Source organism: Colletotrichum siamense (genome assembly GCF_013390195.1).
Source record: "Colletotrichum siamense strain Cg363 chromosome Unknown KSG_Cg363_contig08, whole genome shotgun sequence".
NCBI lineage: Eukaryota > Fungi > Ascomycota > Sordariomycetes > Glomerellales > Glomerellaceae > Colletotrichum > Colletotrichum siamense.
Window position 1 is genome coordinate 1845191 of NW_023501021.1, and position 20059 is coordinate 1865249.

The following is a 20059-nucleotide window of genomic DNA, read 5'->3' on the forward strand; positions in this document are numbered from 1 at the left end:
TATCACATCCCGACAGTCCGGATCAGGAACAGCGGGAAGGGAAACAAGGGCGACTACATCTCGCATCTATATATAACAACACCCGCCCACGCACGACTGCCAACGGCACTTGGCTCACCATCCTCTACGGGTATCACCACTTACACACACACACACAACCCACACAATGTTCGGCTCAACACCATCACCATCATCCTCAAGAAAGGGCAAATGCCCCCGCGAGGCAATGCACACCCGCAAGCCCTCCCTCTCCAACTCCATCTCCAGCAACGACTCCTCCTCGACACAATCAACCCGTTCCTCAGGCAGCACAATCCGCCACACCCGCAGGCTCGACTTCGACCCCCTCTCGCTGCACCCGACCTTCCAACCACCACCAGGCCGCCTCTTCGAGCGGCCCCTCATCCACAACTCCCAGGCCATCGAAGACGCCGTCCTCGACTCCTACTTCTCCTCCCAGGAGGCCGCCCTCGCGGAGCACCAGCAAAAGACCAAGGCCGCCTTCGCCGCCGCCGTGCCCGCCATGCCCCAGCCGCCAGTCGACTCCCCGCGCACCCCGATCGACCAGCAGCGCTCCCGCGAGCACGCCGCCGAGGGCGACGACTACTTTCTCTTCAAGGTGCAGCAGCACATCGCCGCCACGCGCCCGCAGCTGCCGCGCTCCCACTGGTCCGAGTCCACCGTCCAGACGCTCGACATGTCCTCTCCGGACGAGGAGGACGACGACGTCGACGCCGACGGGGACGGCAGCTTCGTCGACGAGGAGCGCCCCGTGCGGGAGTCCCGGTGGCAGAACTTTTCCCACAAGAGGAACTCGCCGCCCAAGCGCCCGCAGATGAAGTCCCTCGACAGCGTGGAAGACTTTCTCAAGCGCGGCGGGTGGAAGAGGCGGGGCATCGTCTTCGACGGCGAGAGCACCCGGCACTCCGACCCCAGCTTATTCTAAAGCTTTCAACTTTACCTACTATTACTCAACACTACCACCACTCACTTTTATTTGTTATTCTTTTGGTTTGTCTGCTTGGTACTTCGGAAGCGGGAAGGGAAAAAACGGCGATTGCTTCATTCGGCTGTCTTTTTTATAACGCCTTTACGATACAACACTAGCGGGCGTTGACTTTGATCTTTTTTTCTTCTCTTGTTCAGCAAGCCTTCCTCTGTATTGGTTCTTCTTCTTATTCCCCCTTCTGGATTACCAGATTCATCCACTCAGATTTTCGGGTTCTTCACTGCTGTAAGACTACTACTGCTTCAAGACTTTTTTTTTTTTTTTTTTTTTTTTTTTCCTCCACCGGGGGGTCTGAGAGCCCAAAGGGACCAAAAACGGACGGTCTGGGGGTCCAAGGTCTGGTCGTTACGTCATTTTTTGGGCATACACAAAAAAGGGGATTGCGTCCGTTGCTGTGCACGGGCTAGCTGTCAACCAGGGGACCGGGAGATTTGTGAACACACGAGCAAGGAGATGCGCTACGCCACGCGCGACCGCGTTACCGAAGAAAGCATATCATATAGCATCATCTTCATATTGTAATTTTATTCAAAAACCTGGCAGGATTTTTTATGCTGCAAAAAAAAAACCATTTTTCCAACCAACTCTTTACGTCGTTTTTAGTGTCGTGTCGTCAGACTATGTGAAATGCGTGTGAATGATATCAGCACTCGTATGCAGGTAGGTCATGTCATGGAAACCGGTGCATGTGTGTGTATGTGTGTGCATGTGCTGCTCCTCCAACAAGAAAAATATGGATTCGTCTGACTTCACATCTCATGTCACATTGCAACGTGACGATCTCTCGTCTCTCGTCTCATCCCGAGCTGTCCGCCAAGCACAAGCACACCGAGACAAGGATGCTAATGACCGTCGAAGAACGAACGAACCTGTGCCCACCGAAGAACGAGTGGATTTTTCGGCGGAGAAGCAGCGCTGCCAGAAAAAAACTTAGTCAGGAACCAGGAACAGGAAACATGGCCAACGCCCCCCCTCCCCTGTCCCGTCGGGCATCTCTAATTCATCCCATCAGTCGCGACAACCGCAGCGGGAAATCCATCAAATCAATCATGGAATCAGTCCCATGACCATGAGCTTCGCGGCTGCCCTTGCTAGTCGCTTCTCCCCCGCTCCGCTCTCGTTAGCCGCATGCAAGGTACCTAACCCAACCTCGCGCGCCCCAAAAGCTGCAGCAGCTTCTCTTTCAATTTCGCCAGGGGGGGGGGCCTGAAGAGGGTGCTGACCGCTTGCAGCTTAGCCCAAGGCACCGCAGCTTGCAGCTCTCTAGTGCGCGTGACCCGTCTGCTGGGAATAGGCAGGCAAGCAGGCAAGCAAGCTGAAAACTCCCATCCCATGTCCAAAAGCCCGGATCCGAAGGTGCTCTCAGCAGCAAAAGACACAATACCAAGCGGAAGGGATGAACAATCACAATCTCCGGCGATATCCCACACATTGCGGCTTAAACTCTCACCGACGGCGAGAGCGAGGACAAGAACCCCACTGAATACGCTCAAAGCACGGAGAACATCTTTTTTCACCTCTTTACAATGGCCTACCCACCGCCCAGCGGACGCCGGCAACCCGCCAAGAAGGACCGAATCTTGGTGGTCTTGGTGGTGGTGGTGGTGGTGATGGAGTCCCTCTCTCTGGTCGTGCTGGTTCGGTGTGGTGGTCTGCCTGCATGCAGTTGGTTGGTTGGTCGATCGCAGGTTCCGCTCCCCGCATCCGCACCGGAGTCCATTCGCAACGGAAATAGCCCGACGGGCGAGACGACAGAGAAAAAAGCTCCATCGGCGCAAAAATTTCGTGATGAGGGTCGGTCAGCAGCTTTACTGCTTACAGACAAAGGGAAGAGAGAGAGGAAAGAAGTGCTGCCCGCCAAGCCCGCTCGGATTTGAGGCCGCCAAGCAACTACGCCTTCCCATTGGACTACCAAGAGGGTTCGTTGGGAAGAGGGTGGTCTCATTCTGAACGCTACCAGGCCTGCGGATTACGATTTTTTTCAGCTGTTCGCGTCCGCGCCGGCCGTGGACGGGTACCTTAGCATAGGTAGCTTCGCAGTTTTGTTCGTCCAATGTTTGGTGGGTTGGTTCGGAGGCGGAGACCGAAGCTACCTACCTTACTACGGGATCTCCCCCTCTCAGGTACCATCGTCGCTAAGGTTTTGCGCCGCCACAGCTGCGTGTGCCCGTGTAAGTTTTGCTCCCACGTGGATATGTTGAATTGTCACATTGTGGAAAAGGGCACATGGCATGTTGCGGATACGACGCTGCGGATGTCCTCGGAAACGTCTCAGCTTTCGGAGTGACATTGTAAGTTCTTGGCCCCAGCTGCTGGGAGGAAATCAATTTGTTTCCCTATTGTCCGCGTCCGCGTACTCGTCCTCGTCGTCGTGGTGTGGCGGAGCCGTTCATAGTTTGCTTGGTGTGCGAATGCTTCGTAAGGCCGTACCTGACGGACCTCAGGTAGGGGAATTTACGTCCCGGCACTCGATTAGTAGAGCTCGTGAACAGAGTTCAGCGGGACAAGGGCTCCGGGCAGACAGAGAGATTGAGCAAGGTCAAAGCTCCCTCCAGGGCTACCGTCTGCCTACTGATCACGGGAACGAATGTGATTGCTCATCACGATGGGCTTAGCCAGAGCCCTACGGGTTGCGGTGATTAGCTAGCTTACGAGACGGCCGACCCTGGTGATGGGCCTTTCTCTCCCAAGCACATGGGAATTGTCAAAGCTGTCAAAACATGGGTGTTGCTGATGCTCATCACTTGAGACATGGCACTTGCGTTCAATAGTTGCACTCTTTTCGGGAGATGGGTGGGTTCGGTGTTCGGAGGGTGGGAGAGGAGGCTTGCGGTTCCTGCAGCCTGCACCTTTGACAGGCAGCGCCGAAGGAAAGCCACAAGCCTGGCGCCTATCCATCCATCTACGAATATCCATCGGGCCAGCTCCGGATAGATCACCGGTGACTGGGACCAGCGACCGTTTGCGCTTACGGCGGCGGCCTTGGAGGGAGGGGAGGGGAGGGGAGGGGAAGATGGCATATCGAGATCGTGAAGGACGCCGACAATCGACGGTGCACGGTCGTTTGAGGCGTTCCTTGGATCTGCAGATGTCTTTTTTTTTTTCTCTGTACGAAGAGGCCGGCCTCTCTCCGCCAGGCACATCAATTCACACACACACAAGCGCGATCTACGCTTCCCGTGGAGAGCGTGGGAACAGATAGGCCGGGTGCCTGAGTCAACAGCAATGGGGTTTCGTTAATTGGCGGTGATGACAGTGGGTGGTTTCCGGTGGGTGTCGACGCGGTTGATCGACAGTTCCAAGGCCTTGGAATCGTTGGTTTGAGAATTTTCTCAGGCTGGGCCTCTTTTTCTCTGGCCTTTCACCCTTCCTACATAAAACTTTTGATCAAGATGACTTCATCTCGTTCCAGCTTGTCAGAGAAACATGGAGGCCCCGCCCCATCAACCCACGGTCCACGATGGAAGACGGGACGACGGCAGCTATCAAAAAGACGGTGTCATGAGTCGTGACAGCTTCACGAACGGGTCTGTGCATCGTCATTGATGGGGAGGAGGTTGAGGTTCGCGGCAGACATTTGCCGGGTTTTTACGGGCATGGAGTGTGCATCGTCATGGGCGATGAGAGCCTCAATGCATCTACGTATGAACTTGTCGAATTATGCGGGAGAAAGGAGAGACACAAAATAGGGGGATGAGACAGTTCGGGTGAGGCTGAGTTGTTGTCAGACAATGCGGCGAAGCGTAGCCTCGTCCTGCTGCTTGACGTGTGGCAAATTGAGATGTCGTCGTTGCGATGCAGAAAGAAGCAAAAAACCTCTTCCCCAGTCTGCGTCCAGGGGGTTTGGACAAAGCTGCCTGGGAGCTCTCTTCGCCCTGCCGACCGAAGGATGAGGCTGCGTCGCCCTGGACGAGAAAGACAGGGGACCCGAATTCGGGACATCATTATCTGAGCCAGACTATCGGTTTCACGCGCCAGGCATCTTCCCGTCCTTCAGCTCTGCCTGTTCTTCGTTTTTTCTTAGATCCTTAGCCATTAAAATCCCTGACGATAGCTGACCGGGATGGAGATTTGTGGTGGTTGAAGACAGGCAAGGGGACGGGAAGACAGAGGTAGCCACAACGAGGGAAGAAATGGAGATACGGAAATAGAGAAGAGGGACAGGAACAGGAAGAAGAAACAATTCGCCCGACGGCCGTCCTCGGTAACGATGCTCCGTGGAAATGTGCAAAGACCTTTCCCGGCTACACGGAGTTGTGACCGGGATGCGGCACGTCCGCCCAGCGCGCAATGTCCGAATGTTCCCTGAACATCCCCAGTAATTAAGCTACATGCACCACTCGCGCTATCTTTACGCAGATTCCCAATCCGTACAATGCCGCGAAAAGATACCGATACGTGACAGAGCTTTCTCGGGTTCCCTCTTTTTCTTTCTGTTCACGTTGCTCTCTTGTTACGTCTGCATTCGTATCCCATGACCCCCACCCCCTGGTCTAGTCCAAGTGGATAACAGGGCAAACTGCTCCGTCGCTTCTTAGCACAGACGGCTATTTCTGGGTGAAGTTGACGAAAAGATTCTTACGAGAAGCGGGCGGATCCTGGGCACAGCCGGTTATGGAAGACTCTGGCACATTGGCAGGGAAGCCGTCTCGGCACAAGACGAACTCGATGGATCGTGATGGGAGCTGCCCAGAGGCCGTCGCAGCCGCGCCAGGCGTTTCGGACGTTGGAGACGCGGAGGTCGTTCGGGGCGGGGAGTGGTTCGTTCAGCTGCGATTGCTGCACACCATCCCTTCCGACGATGGCACTAGTGCACTACGGCAAGCGCGACCTGCCAAGTTGCGCCACACGCATGAACCCATCGCCAGCTGGATCGTGCGGTTTGGCGGCGAGACGTGTGTGGGGGGGGGGGGGGGGGGGGGGGGGGGGGGATGCTGATCGTGATGTCGGCATGCCCATTGGCTTGGGACCGTTGAAGTCATGGAGGCGAATCAAGGAGAGGGGGGCAGGCGCTATTGTTTGCTTTGACAACATCATCACGATCATGGCATGATATTTCGGTAAAGAGTTGTGGATGATACGGGTTTCTTGGGACGGGGTGAATGTACATTGCGCGTGGGGTTCATGTTAGTCCCAGCCGCGAGATATCGGCGCTCAGCTTCCGTCCCTGCATCATCTCCGCCATCGCTTTCCCCGTTCCGAGGCTGAGGCTGATGCCCCAGGGCCCGTGACCGGCCGCGAGGAAGACGCCGCCCTCGGCGCCGGGGCGGGTTGATATCCCGTCTCCGAGACGGGAGTCCGGGATGCGGGCCAAGATGGGCTCTCCGGACGCCGTCACGGGGCGGAAGCAGAGGCCTTTCCTGACGACTTCGAGGTCACCTTCTGGTACGTGGATAATGCGCCCGGCCGTTTGTTGAAGCTGGTCTATCGCGGCTGGCGAGATTGGTGTTTGGCCCGGTAAATCTGGAAGTGGCAGCTCTGGAGTGTTGACGCCGGCGATGTAGATATGTCCACCGACGCGAGAAAAGAGCTCTGGCGAGAACCCGGCTCCGCCAGTGCTAAAGATGGCATGGCATCCTGCTTGCGTTGTGTCGTCGCCGGAAGGTTTAATCACGAGGGAGTGGCCTGCCAGGCTGGAGATGGGCAGCTCGATGGAAGCGCCGGAGAAAAGCTGGGAGAAGACGCGGGGAGACCAGGCGCCTGCAGCGATCACGAGGCGTGTGCAGGGGACGTCGGTCTCTGTGGAAGAATTCGTGTCACCAATGCAAACTGCCGAGAGCTCGCCGCGGAGATCGGTGTTGATGGAGAGAGCTGTGGCTGGGTGGTGGAGGTGGACGCCTTCTGACTTGCAGGCGTCGAGCAGGAAGTTGCAGAGGCGGAGGGGTTCCCTGCTATCGTGTGAGATTTCATATGCGAATAATGCCGTGGATGGATACGCACACTTGACCGGTCGTTTCCGAGTCTCCAATAACTTGGACATCGTCGCCGGCGGCACGGCGTAGCCACAAAGGGCCGTCGCCGTGTATCTCAACAGCTTCAACGACGTCGGCTCGGCTGCCCCCTTCACTTAGCCATCTTTCGCCATTCCTGCTCTTCTTGATGGGCGCAGCTGCGTGGCTGTATGTCGTACTCGATGACCATCCCCATTTCTCTTTGCCATTGTTCTCCTCCGCGAGTTTTTTGTGTTCATCAAAACTCAGAGCTCCGAGGGATGCAGACTTGGCAGAGAACCAGTCGCGCGCAAGGAAGCCCCCGGCATACCCAGATGCAGACGCAAACAGCTCCGGTGATGGCTCAACGAGATGGATAGTCGATCCAGGCTGGTGGTCAGCAAGGTAATGGGCTATCGACAGACCGATGATGCCCGAGCCCAGAATGACGGTTGAACTCATTGTGAAAACATATCACTTTGAGGAGTGATATCGTGAACAATGACGTTATCGTCCAACAGCTCAGGGAGCTTCCCAGACAGCACCGAGCTGGGACCCCGCCATTTTGATAAGATAAGGACTTCTGCGGCAGCTGGCCCCCGCTCCACCACACACAGAGAGGCAGGCCGGACCCATTGACTTCGGATGGCGCAAGCCTGCAGCTCCATCCAGAGGTGCAGACTCTTTTCCTGCGTCTGCGCTGCTTTTTTTGGTGTTTGAGAAAGAAACCTGTCTTACTACAGATCAGCATCACGCGTTACAATGGCTTCCAAAGTGATCATCGTCACCGGCGCCAGCCGCGGCATCGGCCTGGCTATCGCTCAGTACCTGTTGAAGGACTCGCACAAGGTCGTGTTGGCTGCGAGATCCAAGGACCAGCTGGAGGCTCTCAAGTCCGCGCATCCTGGACAGGTCGAGTATGTTGTGGGAGACTTGGGTGATCTCAAGGTGAGGGCGTCATTTCGCGGCTGCGTGGCGTTGATAGGGAAGGCTGACACCTGCAGACCATCCCCAAGATCGCTGAGGTGGCTGTCAAGGCCTTCGGCAAGATCGATGGCATTGTGATCAACCACGGCGTGCTGGAGCCCGTCTCACGTCTGGAAAACTTCAACGTCGAAGAATGGAAGCGCGCATACGACATCAACGTCTTCAGTGGCCTGGCATTGGTGAGGAAAACGTTTTGTTCACAGCTTGATTACTATCTAACTACTCGAAAAGGTGCAAGCCGCTCTGCCTGAGCTGCGCAAGTCCAAGGGTTGCGTCCTTTGGGTTTCCTCCGGAGCAGCAACCGGCGCGTACACTGCCTGGGGCGCCTACGGCACCTCCAAGGCTGCCATGAACCACCTCTCCGCCCACTTGGCCGTTGAGGAGCCCGACATCACGAGCATCGCCATGAGCCCCGGTCGCGTCGATACCGCCATGCAGAAGGTCATCCGCGACACCGGCAAGGGCCACATGGCCGAGAAGGACCACTCGTCCTTCGTCTCCGACTTTGACAAGGGAGGGCTTCTCAAGCCCGAGCAACCCGGCAACGTGATGGCGCGGTTTGTCGTCAAGCCGGAGCACGCCCTGTCGGGCAAGTACTTCAAGTAGGTCGCGCCATTCCCGTCAACATTTGACAGAAGCTAACCCCATCGCAGGTGGCAAGCTACAGAGCTTTCGGCGTACCAAGAGTAGATGCAAGTGTTCACTAAAAAGGTCCAATGTTAGCCAGCTGCTTGAGCCAGTGAGAGCAGAATAGAAAACATTGAATAGATGATGCCTCAGTCGAAAGATGAAAAGCTCATATTTGATTCCACATTGTTTATTCAGGATTAGCATGGAATATGTTTCATCATCATCGGCAAGCTCGCTCAGCGCGAAGCAGAAGTAGAAAGAAAAAAGTTTGCGCCTACCTTGAACGAGAGAGCTGTGGGCGAGGATCGTGAGTAAGACCACGTTCACACATCACTGCCTGCGCACCCTGCAACCACATCCACGTCAGCATCGAGTCCACGCATGCTGGCCGTCGAGTAAAAGTGCGTTGTAAAGCAGGTGCTCAGGGGTTATCGTTTCTCCGTCTTGGAAGGTCGGTATTTGATAGTACTTTGGACATCATCGCAGGCGCGAAGCGGCGCAAAACACGACGTTGCGGCAAGAACGTGGGCGAGCGAGCTTACATTTTCTGTCTGAAGAGATTTCTGTTAGCTTTGGGTCGCGCCGAAAAGGTGGGCAACAAGAAGCAAGAAAGCTCAAGGTGACAAGTCAGAGAAGTCCGTTTGGCAGGACGGTCATTCACCACTGTGTGAGGGGAGTTATTCCTCGTAAGTTTGGGGCGACAACAGAGCTCATCAGGTCGATGGGGGAAAGCGGGAAGAAGGACGAAAAGGTAAACCTACCAGAGTCAGTCCGGACGAGGCGCAGAGACGCCAGCGGCTCGAGCAATTGAGCGCATGGTGATTTGTTGTCTCTGCTGTTTGGTGATGCAAGAGGAAGGAAAGCTGAAGCTGCCGTCAAAAATCTGACTTTTAAGGGAAGAAAAAATTTGGAGTGATTGGAGAAGGTGGCCCGTGCTCGGCGGTACGTCGGAAGCTCCTTTCACCGAGCGCCGCGCCTGACTGGCTGAGCGGGCCAGGTGGGCAGGTCCGGGTGGATCCATGGATGGGCACAGAAAAAAGTCGTGCACCACACTCATTGTGGCTCGCGCGCATTGAGTGGACAGCCCAAAAAAAGAGGCAACAGCTGAGGCCTGGGCGCGGGGAGGGTTCAAATGCAGTTGGTGTCCCGCATCCAAATAGCATAAAAGACCCCACCACTAGCAGCCGCCCGAAGAGCGAGCCACACTGTCCCGCGTCTGCTTCACATGTCCGCTCCGCTCCCGTGTTTTTCACCGCCAACCATCTCCGATATAAGTCTATAGACCGGTCTCAGCTCACGGGCACGAACTGCATAGCCAGGTCCTTCAAGGCGGCCTACGTTGAAACCATCTGGCTGGGATCTAGTCGGTTCCTCACCCTCTCTTCTTTCGAATACGTCACCGCAACATCTCAACCCTTATCGCATTCTTCTCAGTTCATCCTGCGCCATGTCCGACCACGATATCGCCGGTAAGTTGCTCTCAGATTTGTCCAGATATTACATCTTTTATTCGCTTGCCCTTCACCCCCAACGAATGTCCTTATCGGTCATTCGTTGCTGCCGCTCCTCCCTTCCTCGACTGCATCATCGCAATCAGGCTTCCATTCTGTCTGCCCTCATCACAACTTTCTCGTATAAGACGCTCATCCTGCATATGCACCATACTGCCTGAGAGCGGCAGTAATGCTCTCTTCATACATTCAGATGCACTAGGACATTTTCTGGAAAGACCAGGATGGCCTCCTGGGTGCCGTTCCTATGCCTTGCTTCCACACAGCCTGATCTCCGAAAGACATAATGCTGACATAGCACCACAGGCAACGATGACTTGTCTCTGCCAAAGGGTAAGCCTCTCATCCCGTCTTCCGCTGCGGCCAACACTGACGACCCGCAGCAACCGTCCAAAAAATCGTAACAGAGATCCTCCCGCCCTCCGTAGGCATCGCCTTCTCAAAGGAGGCGCGCGACCTGCTCATCGAGTGCTGCGTCGAGTTCATCACCCTCATCTCCTCCGAGGCCAACGAAATCTCCGAAAAGGAGGCCAAGAAGACCATCGCCTGCGACCACATCACCAAGGCCCTCGAGCAGCTGGGCTTCTCAGACTACGTTCCCGCCGTACTCGAGGCGGCGGCGGAGCACAAAGAAGTCCAAAAGGTACGTTCCCAATCTTAGCCAGCCCCTGCACCTCCGACCCGTGACACCAGTCGGGGCTGACACATCTTCTGCAGGGTCGCGAGAAGAAGGCAAACAAGTTCGCCAACAGCCAGCTTTCCCTCGAGGAGCTCGAGAGGATGCAGCGGGAAGCTTTCCAGGATGCCGCCACTAGGCATGCTTAGACGGCACGACGGGCATGGCGTTTGTGAATCGTGGCTTTATTTTTTTCAGTTTCATCTTGTTGTTTTCGTGGGGCATGGACACGGCGTTTGAGGGCTTATCATGGAGGAGACGAATCATGACGAATTCACCGCGCTGACGAAATGCATGATTCCGGCTTTGCTTTTGCTGTCGTGGGGAAAGGGCAGCACACATCATCGATAGCATGGCTTTTATTATCGACGAGAGCATCGTTTACCCTCACTCGGGTCACACGCATGAATACAAAGCTACGGAATGATATTTCCAGTCCGCGTCATGCACAACAAACAACGCTTTTCTCGTTTGCGTCGGCCCGAGGCCGTCCCGTCCTATCCACATTGTGTGTACATGATGTAGATCCTAATGATATCGTAAACATCCCTTCATTAACTGCATCCCAGAAATCAGATAACGCCGTGGGTCCCGTATATACTGGGGAAACTTTGATCCATCGCGAAGAAAAGTTCACCACAGTCGTCGCTGGTAGTAGACCGGCTCCTCGCCCTGCGACAACCGCTTGATCTCCTCCTTGATCAGCCTCCTCCTCTCCGCCCGGCTGATGGGCTTCTCGCTGGCGGCGTCGGGGTCGGGGTGCTTCTGGTCCTTGACCTTCCACCCCTTAATGTTCCTCTCCCGCTCGTCCATCTTCTCCAGGTCTTCCTTGCTCACGCCCGGCTCGTCCTTCTCAGACGAGGACACCATCTTCTTCCACAGGTCCGACGTCCAGCCCTGCTGGTTCTGTCCGGCGAGCTTCTTCGGGCGTTGCTGCTGCTGCTGCTGCTCGGGCACCGACGGGTTCACCTCGATGATGATCTGGTCCTGCTTTCCGCCTTCGTACAGGGCGTTGCCGGGTGTATTTTTGAGGTGCTCGGGCACGGTGTACGAGGTCTTGGGTGACGGTCGCGGGTCATAGTCAGGCTTGATGGCTTCCCGCAGCTGGTTAAGCGTGCGTTGCTGGATCACATAGCCACTGAGGAACAGAGCTGCACCACAAGAGAGGACTGTTGGCAAGAGAATGCGTTTGCATATGCGGCAGGGCGCATACGCGTGACGCGTTGAGAGGTTAGCCGTTTGCTCACTCGTGGACGGGACTGGAATGCGGGAACGGGGCGGGTGTTACCGATGGCGGTGGAGAGGAGGACGGAGACTTGTGACGATGAGAGGAGCACCATGGTTGCCGTGTTTTCTCGACCTTTCTTTTCGGTGACAATAAATTTGATAGATCTGTATAGATAGATGGAGTATGTGAAGATGTTCTGCATGCGTTTCAAACGGCAGATAGAGACGCCATTTGCATTCCCCTGATCCTTTGGCTGCAGTCGCCGCCAGATGTGACGTGGCGGAGGAGTGTGAACTTGGAAGTGGGCTGTTTACTTGGTTCGCGGGGCAACTATCGATAGGCCAGCTGTCAATGAGTGTCATTGGCCGCCAACGTCAGTGTCAACTTTTTTTCTTACGGCGGATGTCACGCCCAGCGAGCTAGCTTCTGCGTCGCATCGAATCCACCCCACCCGTATCGACCGAGCGTGATCTACTTCACGAGACCAGAGACTCTAGAAAGCTTGGCTTGACGATATCTCGAGCACAGTAGCTATCGCGCACCGAAAGACGCGCCTTCCAGTTGGGTCGATCATTGGACCTTCCCAGCGAGCTCCTCTCCTGCATCGACCTGTCCTTCCACCCTCTCGATCGCCGCGAACATGAGCAAACCCGACACCATCTACGCCGATGAGCGGCGCTTCCTCGACGAGCGCGGCTCCTCCGCCTCCCTGGCCCCCAATGGCGAGAATCCGGCGACGATCATGGAGAAGGCTGTCCGCGAGCGCATCATCGACGCCTACTTCTACAAAGAGCAGTGCTTCGCCGTCAACGAGGCCGACATCGTCGACCGCGTCGTCGAGCACGTCACCTTCATCGGTGGTACCTACGGCGTAACTCAGAAGCCGACGCCGTTCCTGTGTCTGGCGTTCAAGCTCTTGCAGCTCGCGCCGTCGGACGAGATCCTCGAGACGTACCTAGGCTTCGGCGGCGAGAAGTTCAAATACTTGCGCGCGCTGGCCGTGTTCTACATCCGGATGACGAGGAAGGCGAAGGATGTTTACCTGCTGCTGGAGCCGTTTCTGGAAGATCGGAGGAAGTTGAGAAGAAAGGGACGCGCGGGGACGAGTCTGACGTACATGGACGAGTTCGTGGACGATTTGTTGACTAAGTCGAGAGTTTGCGCGACGAGTTTCAGGGAACTGCCCAAGAGGGTTGATTTGGTGGACTTGGGAGAGTTGGAGGAGAGGATCAGTCCGCTTGGTGATATTGATGAGCTATTAGAGGAGGCAGAGGAAGAGGAGAGGAGGGAAGCTAGTGAAGGCAGTCCAAGGGAGAACGGCGCTGATGACTCTGAGGGAGAGGTGGTTGAAGACAGGAGAGGCAGCGGTGAACCGATGGACGTGGAGAGGAGATCACGGTCAAGGAGCTGAGATCGGTCTCCCTAGATTAAAAAGTTACAAAATGATACCCAATGTCTCCAGCGAATGGAGTCACCAAATGCTTCACTTACAAGAATGCTGGAACATTACAACCGTGGTGTCGTGGGTATATATTTTTCTATTGTACAAACATAGCAGGCTTCTTCCGCAGCACAAATCCTGCAGCCACTGTTCAGGTCGGCGCTCAAGCCGAAAGCTGACGGAGGAGGTTCTTGGCCACGCCAAGGAGACGTTTGTCGTCCCAGTATTGGCCTATCAGCTGCAGACCGGCCACCTTGCGGCTATCATCTGCATTCGCATCTGGAGATTCGACCTTGGTCGGAATGCTGATAGCCGGCAAGCCAGCCAAGCTCGCAGGTACCGTGAAGACATCATTCATGTAGACCTGCACCGGCGTCTGCTGCTTAATATCCTCGATCCAGGGCGCAAACGTTGGTGCTGTGGGACACAGCAAGAAGTCCACCTGCGACGGACCAAGCTTGTCCTGCAGCTCCACTTCGTCCTTCATATCGCTCAGATCAAACTGTTGCGGGTCGTAGAGGGGGTTCTCTAGCCGGAATACACGGTCAAAGTCCCTCTGGACAAGCTTCCTCACGCGCTGTGCCTGGATGAAGTAATTGTCCATGGCCTCGGAGCTCAAGCTGTAGGCACCCAGGAGAATGCGCCGCTTAACCTCGTCACCAAAGCCGAGGCCGCGGGTCTTGGAGTAGAGGACCTCGCCAGCGCCGTCACTCTCGTCGCCACGGGTACCGTAGCGGACACCATCATATTTGGCGAGGTTGGACGACGCTTCTGCAGGAGCGATGACATAGTACGCTGAAAGGGCGTGCTTAGTCGACGGCAAGGAGACAGGGACGATGTCAACGCCAGACTTTTGAAGGAGTGTTGCCGCACTTGTCCAAGCTGCTCGAATTTGGGGGTCGAGTTCTTCGATGTTGTACTCGAGAGGAATGCCGACTCTCAGTCGCGAGCGGCGGTCCGCCTCCTGTTCTTGTTGGCGCTTTCGGAAGCTCTTAGATATAGACGTGGGATCTTGGGCATCGTGCTCGACATCTAGACCAGTGCTGAACATGATATCCTCAATAATGCCCACCTCCCGCGCAAGTAGACCGACAGTATCCAGTGAGTTGGCGTATGGTACCACGCCCCATCGAGAAAGCATGCCGTATGACGGTTTGTATCCCACAACCCCACAGTACGCCGCTGGGAGACGAATTGAGCCACCAGTGTCCGTACCCAAAGCCACGTCCGCATCGCCAGTCTGAACCGCGACCGCACTTCCTCCAGAGCTTCCGCCAGCTGATGTGGGCGTCGAAGACAGCGGGTTGAGCACCGGCCCATGTATTGAGTTCAGAGAGTGCGATCCCATTCCGAACTCATCCATGTTCGTCTTTCCAACTACACGTGCGCCTCGTTCGCGGAGCTGGCGCACGATGGTGGCCTCGTAAGGACTCTTGTGGGAGGAGAGGATGGCGGAGGAGCATGTCGTCGGCAAGTCCTGCGTAGCGATGTTGTCCTTCACAGCCAGCTTGAAGCTCTTCGTTGAGCCGGCGGCTCGAGGAGCAATTGATGCCGCCTCTACGGACTCTGCGATCAGTTAGCTGTGCCCCGCGCAAGTAGGGTGATCGGTCTCCCGTACCCGTCCGCACGAAGTGGTTGAAATCATGGTGCAGTCGCCTTTGGAGGAAGGCTATCTGTCCAATGCCTGTCGAGTGCAGTGCCCGTGGGCGTAGGCGTGAGAGTTTGACATGAGAGGACATGGGGCCGCGAATGCCAGCCTGTGGAGGTGGTGCTTGGAGCTTCGGGTTTGGGTGACGAGCTTCCACCGCAGATGGCCGATGATTTCGGTGGATGACTAATGACACATTTCGGCCCCACATCAGAACCCCGATGCCCCGTCCGTGACCGTAGCCCCGGTGGGGTTTCAGTCCTGAGCACGACTATCTCGTTACCGGAATCACCTGGAGTACGAGTCACCTGCCTTTATCATACACTTACTCCAAGTACAGTAATCGTATGGTACGGAGATGATGCTTTTCACACAAGCAACGCGTTTCTTCGTACAGGTGGCGCCCTCAGCTAGCAATCGTCACAACGTCTTTAGAATCATTACTTATTCACTACGATTATCTAGGAAAGTATTGGCATCTGTGAGATATTCCATTGTGTCGACATCCAAGATTCAAACAGAATAACATACGTGAAGTTGTACGAAACCCATCCCTCCATGGAACCAATTTGCCAGTGCCAGTGTCCCATAGTTCTATTAGGATTTGCTGTCATAGCCATAAATAGCTTTTGTTGACGGGGCACTTCTTTTCTGCACACCACGTTAAATGCCTCTCGCTCTCGTCTCTCTGCCACGAAGTCTGGTCCAAATGTTTCGCCCACCACCAAGCGTCAGAAGGTAGACGTGGATAGATTGCTTCCGCGCCATACTGCTGCCCCAAGTCCTCGGCAAGAAAGTTTTTTGCACGAATGAAGATCCTGCGACCTTCAGTCGTCCACTCATACTCTACCAAACACTCTCGGCATCTGATTCCGTGAAGTCCAGGGGCGTTTCTATTCCTGATTCCTCCCAAAAGTCTTCCCATTTTACGCGAGGTAGGCTTCATGGAGCACGCGCAACATTCAAACGAGGCGTCGTTGAGATGGTGTCTATAGCACCGGCTTTCACTGTTGGCCTCTCGAAAACAGACACACCGATCAGCACTGACGGCTTCCATCATGTCCTCGAAAGACATATGTCCACACATCAGATCCGGATGTGCTTGGTCCAGTTGTCGCAGAGCCTGTCGCAATGCATCTTTGGTTACGAATCGTCCTCTTTCGACGACACAAACTTGAATCTTCCATGTCAAGATTAAGAAATTATCCTCAGAATTCGACGTATGCCGTACAACTGGAGATTCCCCTATTCCCCGAAAGGCCGCCATGCAGCTGGTGCAGTCTAGGACGACGGTTTCTCTGCCTCGTCTTCTTGGCGTGTTAAACAAGTAGATAAGAGTAGACCACGCCAGACTTTGGTGAGGGCATATCTTCACTCTGCCTTCCCAAGCGATACACCGACGTGGGCTTTCAGGATCTTGTCCCGTTGGAAATGAGTAAGCGGCATGCTTGTAGCTGCAAGCGCTACAGTAGATCGTTGGCTGTTCGTGATACCTCTCTTTAAGCTCCATGAATTCGCAATTTGCTGGCCAGTATAAACGGCAACCACTACAAAGCAAGTCTTTCTGGAGAAGCCTCCTGACTTGCAACTGTCCGGAGTTTCCGATACTTTCACGCCTAAACGCCAACAAGGGATTGCAGGACGTTGGCATGGAGACGGGCGATCGTCTTGATATGATCGATACCCATCGTCGCAGTCGTGAGATCGGTCGGAGCTGTTGTGCTGGTTCCGAGTCGTGGAGGTTGGAGAAGCTACCGTGAGAAAAAGCCCCATGAAACAGGACGCAAACTTGTCGAAAGATAAAAGCGTCTTCAGGATCTAGCCAATCCATGATGTCTAATAACAGCTCCCTGGGAATACGATAGATGGGACTTCGAAGGGCATTTTGCTCTCTTTTGCCTACCCAAGCCACGCTTGGCCCAGTCACAAGATCCCAATAAGAACTCATACAGAATCGTGATACTTCCTGCATGCTGCTGAAATAGTTGAAATGTAATGTATGGTGGGGAAGTAGGTTTAGGTTGTCTTTGGCTGACCAGTCGTAGTAAACGTGGATGGCGGGAGATACTTTCGATGGAAGAGGGAGGGGGCAAGGAAACAAGAATGAGATAAGTGTGAGAAAAAAAAAAGAAAAAAAAAAAAGGAAAAAGGAAGAGGAAGAGAGTCTAAAACTCTGAAACCTTATGCCTTACCATATGCCACGGTTAGATGCTTAAATTTTCAATGGTAAACATACCTTGATGGACTTAACCTCAACACTATCTTCTGTTCTCTCCGCAACTCATCGTCAGCACATTTTTTATCTCGTCAAAGGTAGGCTGAGATCCTTCAAAAGTGAATTCTCGTCAAAGTGTATTGGTATGTCTTAATCCCTAAATTTGTTTGCGAAATTTGAAAAAACCATTTTCGATGATGAGTTTATATGTGAGAAAACATTTTGATGTCAATCCTTCTATTCAATATCTCTAAGGAAATTTGGTATACGAAATGGTTTGCACACGCGTCATTTCTATGTCACTGGTTAAACAACCCATGCTAATGGTGAGGTGGCTCTGAAGGATGACTGAATGATGGGTTTTGACTCCTGTCAGTCTCCCCTTTACGGGCTTCTTCCATGGCAACGCCTTCATAGCGAGAAACATTTGCAGCTGACTTTGCTTTGCCGAACACCAGGCCTGGATGTCCAATGTTCAAGCAGAATACGGCAATAACCATGACCCTGAATAATGTTAGCGATCTAGCAGTCAAGGGGAAGGAAATATGCTTACGCTGACTCCAAAGCAATGAACAGCGCTTCATCCCGGAACCAGTGACTGAAGTAACCCTCATGCAGCTCCACAATACGGTAGACGCATCGGAGGAGAATGAAGAATGTGCTGAGACCCAAGAAAAGCAGGAAGAACTTGAGCTTTCCGTTCATCTTGGACCGGCCGATCGAGCGGTTGTATCTGACCATGTAGTCCATGAAGAGGATGGCAAATACCACAAGCGAGAAGACCTGGAAGACCAAGCCTGCCAAGGAGATGTTTACACCTCGGTCGACAGCTTCCTTGGTGGTGCTGACGGAGGATGACCCGCCGCCAACGGCCTGAAGGATCAGCGAGACGACATCAGCGGGGATGAAGACCCAGTAGAATAGCTTCGGCTTGACCCGGGATAGTGAGGGATCGAGGTGGTTGATGCTATTTCATGCAACTGGTTAGCCGAGGGGCCAGTCTCACTCATGCGGCTCAGGAACATTTACGTTTGGGAGAGCAGAACATAAATCGCGGCGGAGAAGAAGACGGGCGCGACCGTGATGCAGACTGTAGTGACGTGGCGTCAGCATGAGATCCTATATGAGACAGATGTGCGTGAACACTGACCGATTTGCATGAGAAATCCTTCAAAGTTGAATGGATTGTCGTAGATCAGAAGTCGTCCGATGTAGCCGACTATTTCCAAGATGCAGCCACTTATCATGCTTCCCATGAAGCCCCATGTCCTCGACCTAATTCCCTGGATGGCGTGGCCTACCAAGGCAATAGCAAACAGCGAGATGAAAATGGCGCTGGCGGGTACTGAGGGTCGATATTGCAGGATGCTCCATTCGATTGGGCAAAGCTCGAGTGTGCAGTTGGCATTCGGCCCAAAGGCGATCAAGCCGTCAGGTAATCTCGACATTTTCGTACGGTCAGGTCCTCTCGCAATGTCTGAACGTGTAGTAACGGCATCATCGTCAAGCTATGGGACAGGGCTGGGAAGTCTTCTTATAAAATGTCAGGCTAGTCAAGGGATATTCTGTGCGGAAAAAAGTAGACCACAGGAGTCGAGTGCCCGGTCGTCCGCAGGAATCGGCCAGAATGGGGTTCCGACGTCTGCGCGTATTAGCAAAAAGTGGCTTAGACATCCTCCGACGTGGCCCACTATCTAGCCGTTTCCCACCAGACGCACGAGAGATCTAATCTAGCCGAATAATACGCTCCCTTCATTGGGTCAGACGAAGTTCACAGGGTGCTAAGCGTGGCATGTTTCCTAACCCTGGGGCCGTCATACGGAAGGCTCGGTGCCTAAATGACGTTTAGATAAGATCACAAAAGAACCGCTGCCGCGCCTTTCAAAAGTGTACAATGTTCCCCTCGCCCGGTTCACGACCGGACGGGCCTCCCGACGCGCAAGTCGGTTTCCCCAACGCCCGCCCTGAAAATTTGCTCATGAACCTGATCATTGGTACTGTTTGCAGGATAAGCGGAACAACTTTCCACGACAACGAATGCCAATGACGGTTGACGCGACCTCGTGGCTGCCCTGGCTTTAGCGACCGGGGGTAGCACCAAGCTGACGTTTAAGGTCTTGGATGATCATTCCCGAAATGGAAATATTGTCGCGACGCTAGCGCCGTGTGGGTCTTCCGCCGGGTGGAGCTCCCGAATCCCGTTTCCCAGCGGAGGGGGCTTGGATCGCTAGGCGTATTCAACGGCCCGCTCGAGGACATGTTTCCAGCCGAGTGCGATGTATCTTGAATGATTAAATCAATATACAGAAGCTTAGACTTGATTTGGCGCTGCAAATGTGCCACAAGCGGTCAAAATGCCGCGATGGACTGGGCCTGGCTTGCTCCCTCTTCCGTGGCTGAACGCAAGCGAGGCCAGTGACCGTGAATCGGTAGAAAACATGTCGAGGGCAGCATTATGCTAAATGCCAGGAATTTTGAGGCGCAATAAGCTTTGACAAGGCAGCCAGCAAGGCTCTAGGACTCCAGGAATGTTGTAGAGGAATGTCCACTTGAAACTTGGCGTTCGTAAGACGGCGAAGCCATGAACTTCGCTTCGTATGTCTCATGAGTGACGAAGAAATTTGCTACTGCATGGAAAGACAACGTATTCGTAAATCTTATAGTTGATGGCCGGTCCGGGGATAGAGATTTATTTTTCGAAATAGGTTGTTCGTTTTGCTACTAGGGGTCAAAGCCTGTTTCTTTCTTCGCTTCCTAGCCGGACAGAAAGCTTCTCGTAACACA

The 20059-nt window shown here is 54.3% G+C and overlaps 7 protein-coding genes across 7 annotated transcripts; 4 read left to right on the plus strand and 3 right to left on the minus strand.

Annotated features, from left to right (window-relative positions):
- Nucleotides 1-166: 166 nt before the first annotated feature.
- On the plus strand, nt 167-946 carry CGCS363_v012095 (uncharacterized protein; the record flags this gene model as incomplete). The annotated part of the gene is made up of 1 exon (XM_036643944.1): nt 167-946. The coding sequence occupies one exon, from the start codon at nt 167-169 to the stop codon at nt 944-946; it is 780 nt and encodes a 259-aa protein (XP_036490513.1).
- A 5185-nt stretch (nt 947-6131) lies between these two features.
- Nucleotides 6132-7401, minus strand: CGCS363_v012096 (putative oxidoreductase; the record flags this gene model as incomplete). Its single annotated transcript, XM_036643945.1, has 2 exons — nt 6132-6897; nt 6950-7401. The coding sequence occupies 2 exons, from the start codon at nt 7399-7401 to the stop codon at nt 6132-6134; spliced, it is 1218 nt and encodes a 405-aa protein (XP_036490511.1).
- A 300-nt stretch (nt 7402-7701) lies between these two features.
- CGCS363_v012097 (putative oxidoreductase) lies at nt 7702-8616 on the plus strand (the record flags this gene model as incomplete). Its single annotated transcript, XM_036643946.1, has 4 exons — nt 7702-7887; nt 7944-8105; nt 8158-8528; nt 8580-8616. The coding sequence occupies 4 exons, from the start codon at nt 7702-7704 to the stop codon at nt 8614-8616; spliced, it is 756 nt and encodes a 251-aa protein (XP_036491119.1).
- Nucleotides 8617-10003: 1387 nt separating this feature from the next.
- Nucleotides 10004-10892, plus strand: ncb2 (Negative cofactor 2 complex subunit beta; the record flags this gene model as incomplete). Its single annotated transcript, XM_036643947.1, has 4 exons — nt 10004-10025; nt 10374-10400; nt 10451-10710; nt 10785-10892. 4 exons carry the CDS (start codon nt 10004-10006, stop codon nt 10890-10892), a joined length of 417 nt encoding a protein of 138 aa, XP_036490516.1.
- Nucleotides 10893-11376: 484 nt separating this feature from the next.
- CGCS363_v012099 (uncharacterized protein) lies at nt 11377-12083 on the minus strand (the record flags this gene model as incomplete). Its single annotated transcript, XM_036643948.1, has 2 exons — nt 11377-11894; nt 11957-12083. The coding sequence occupies 2 exons, from the start codon at nt 12081-12083 to the stop codon at nt 11377-11379; spliced, it is 645 nt and encodes a 214-aa protein (XP_036490517.1).
- Nucleotides 12084-12611: 528 nt separating this feature from the next.
- Nucleotides 12612-13382, plus strand: Prp38 (Pre-mRNA-splicing factor 38; the record flags this gene model as incomplete). The annotated part of the gene is made up of 1 exon (XM_036643949.1): nt 12612-13382. The coding sequence occupies one exon, from the start codon at nt 12612-12614 to the stop codon at nt 13380-13382; it is 771 nt and encodes a 256-aa protein (XP_036490326.1).
- Nucleotides 13383-13575: 193 nt separating this feature from the next.
- On the minus strand, nt 13576-18723 carry CGCS363_v012101 (Glutamyl-tRNA(Gln) amidotransferase subunit A; the record flags this gene model as incomplete). The annotated part of the gene is made up of 5 exons (XM_036643950.1): nt 13576-14978; nt 17664-17779; nt 17829-18242; nt 18305-18365; nt 18426-18723. The coding sequence occupies 5 exons, from the start codon at nt 18721-18723 to the stop codon at nt 13576-13578; spliced, it is 2292 nt and encodes a 763-aa protein (XP_036490327.1).
- Between the last annotated feature and the right edge of the window lie 1336 nt (nt 18724-20059).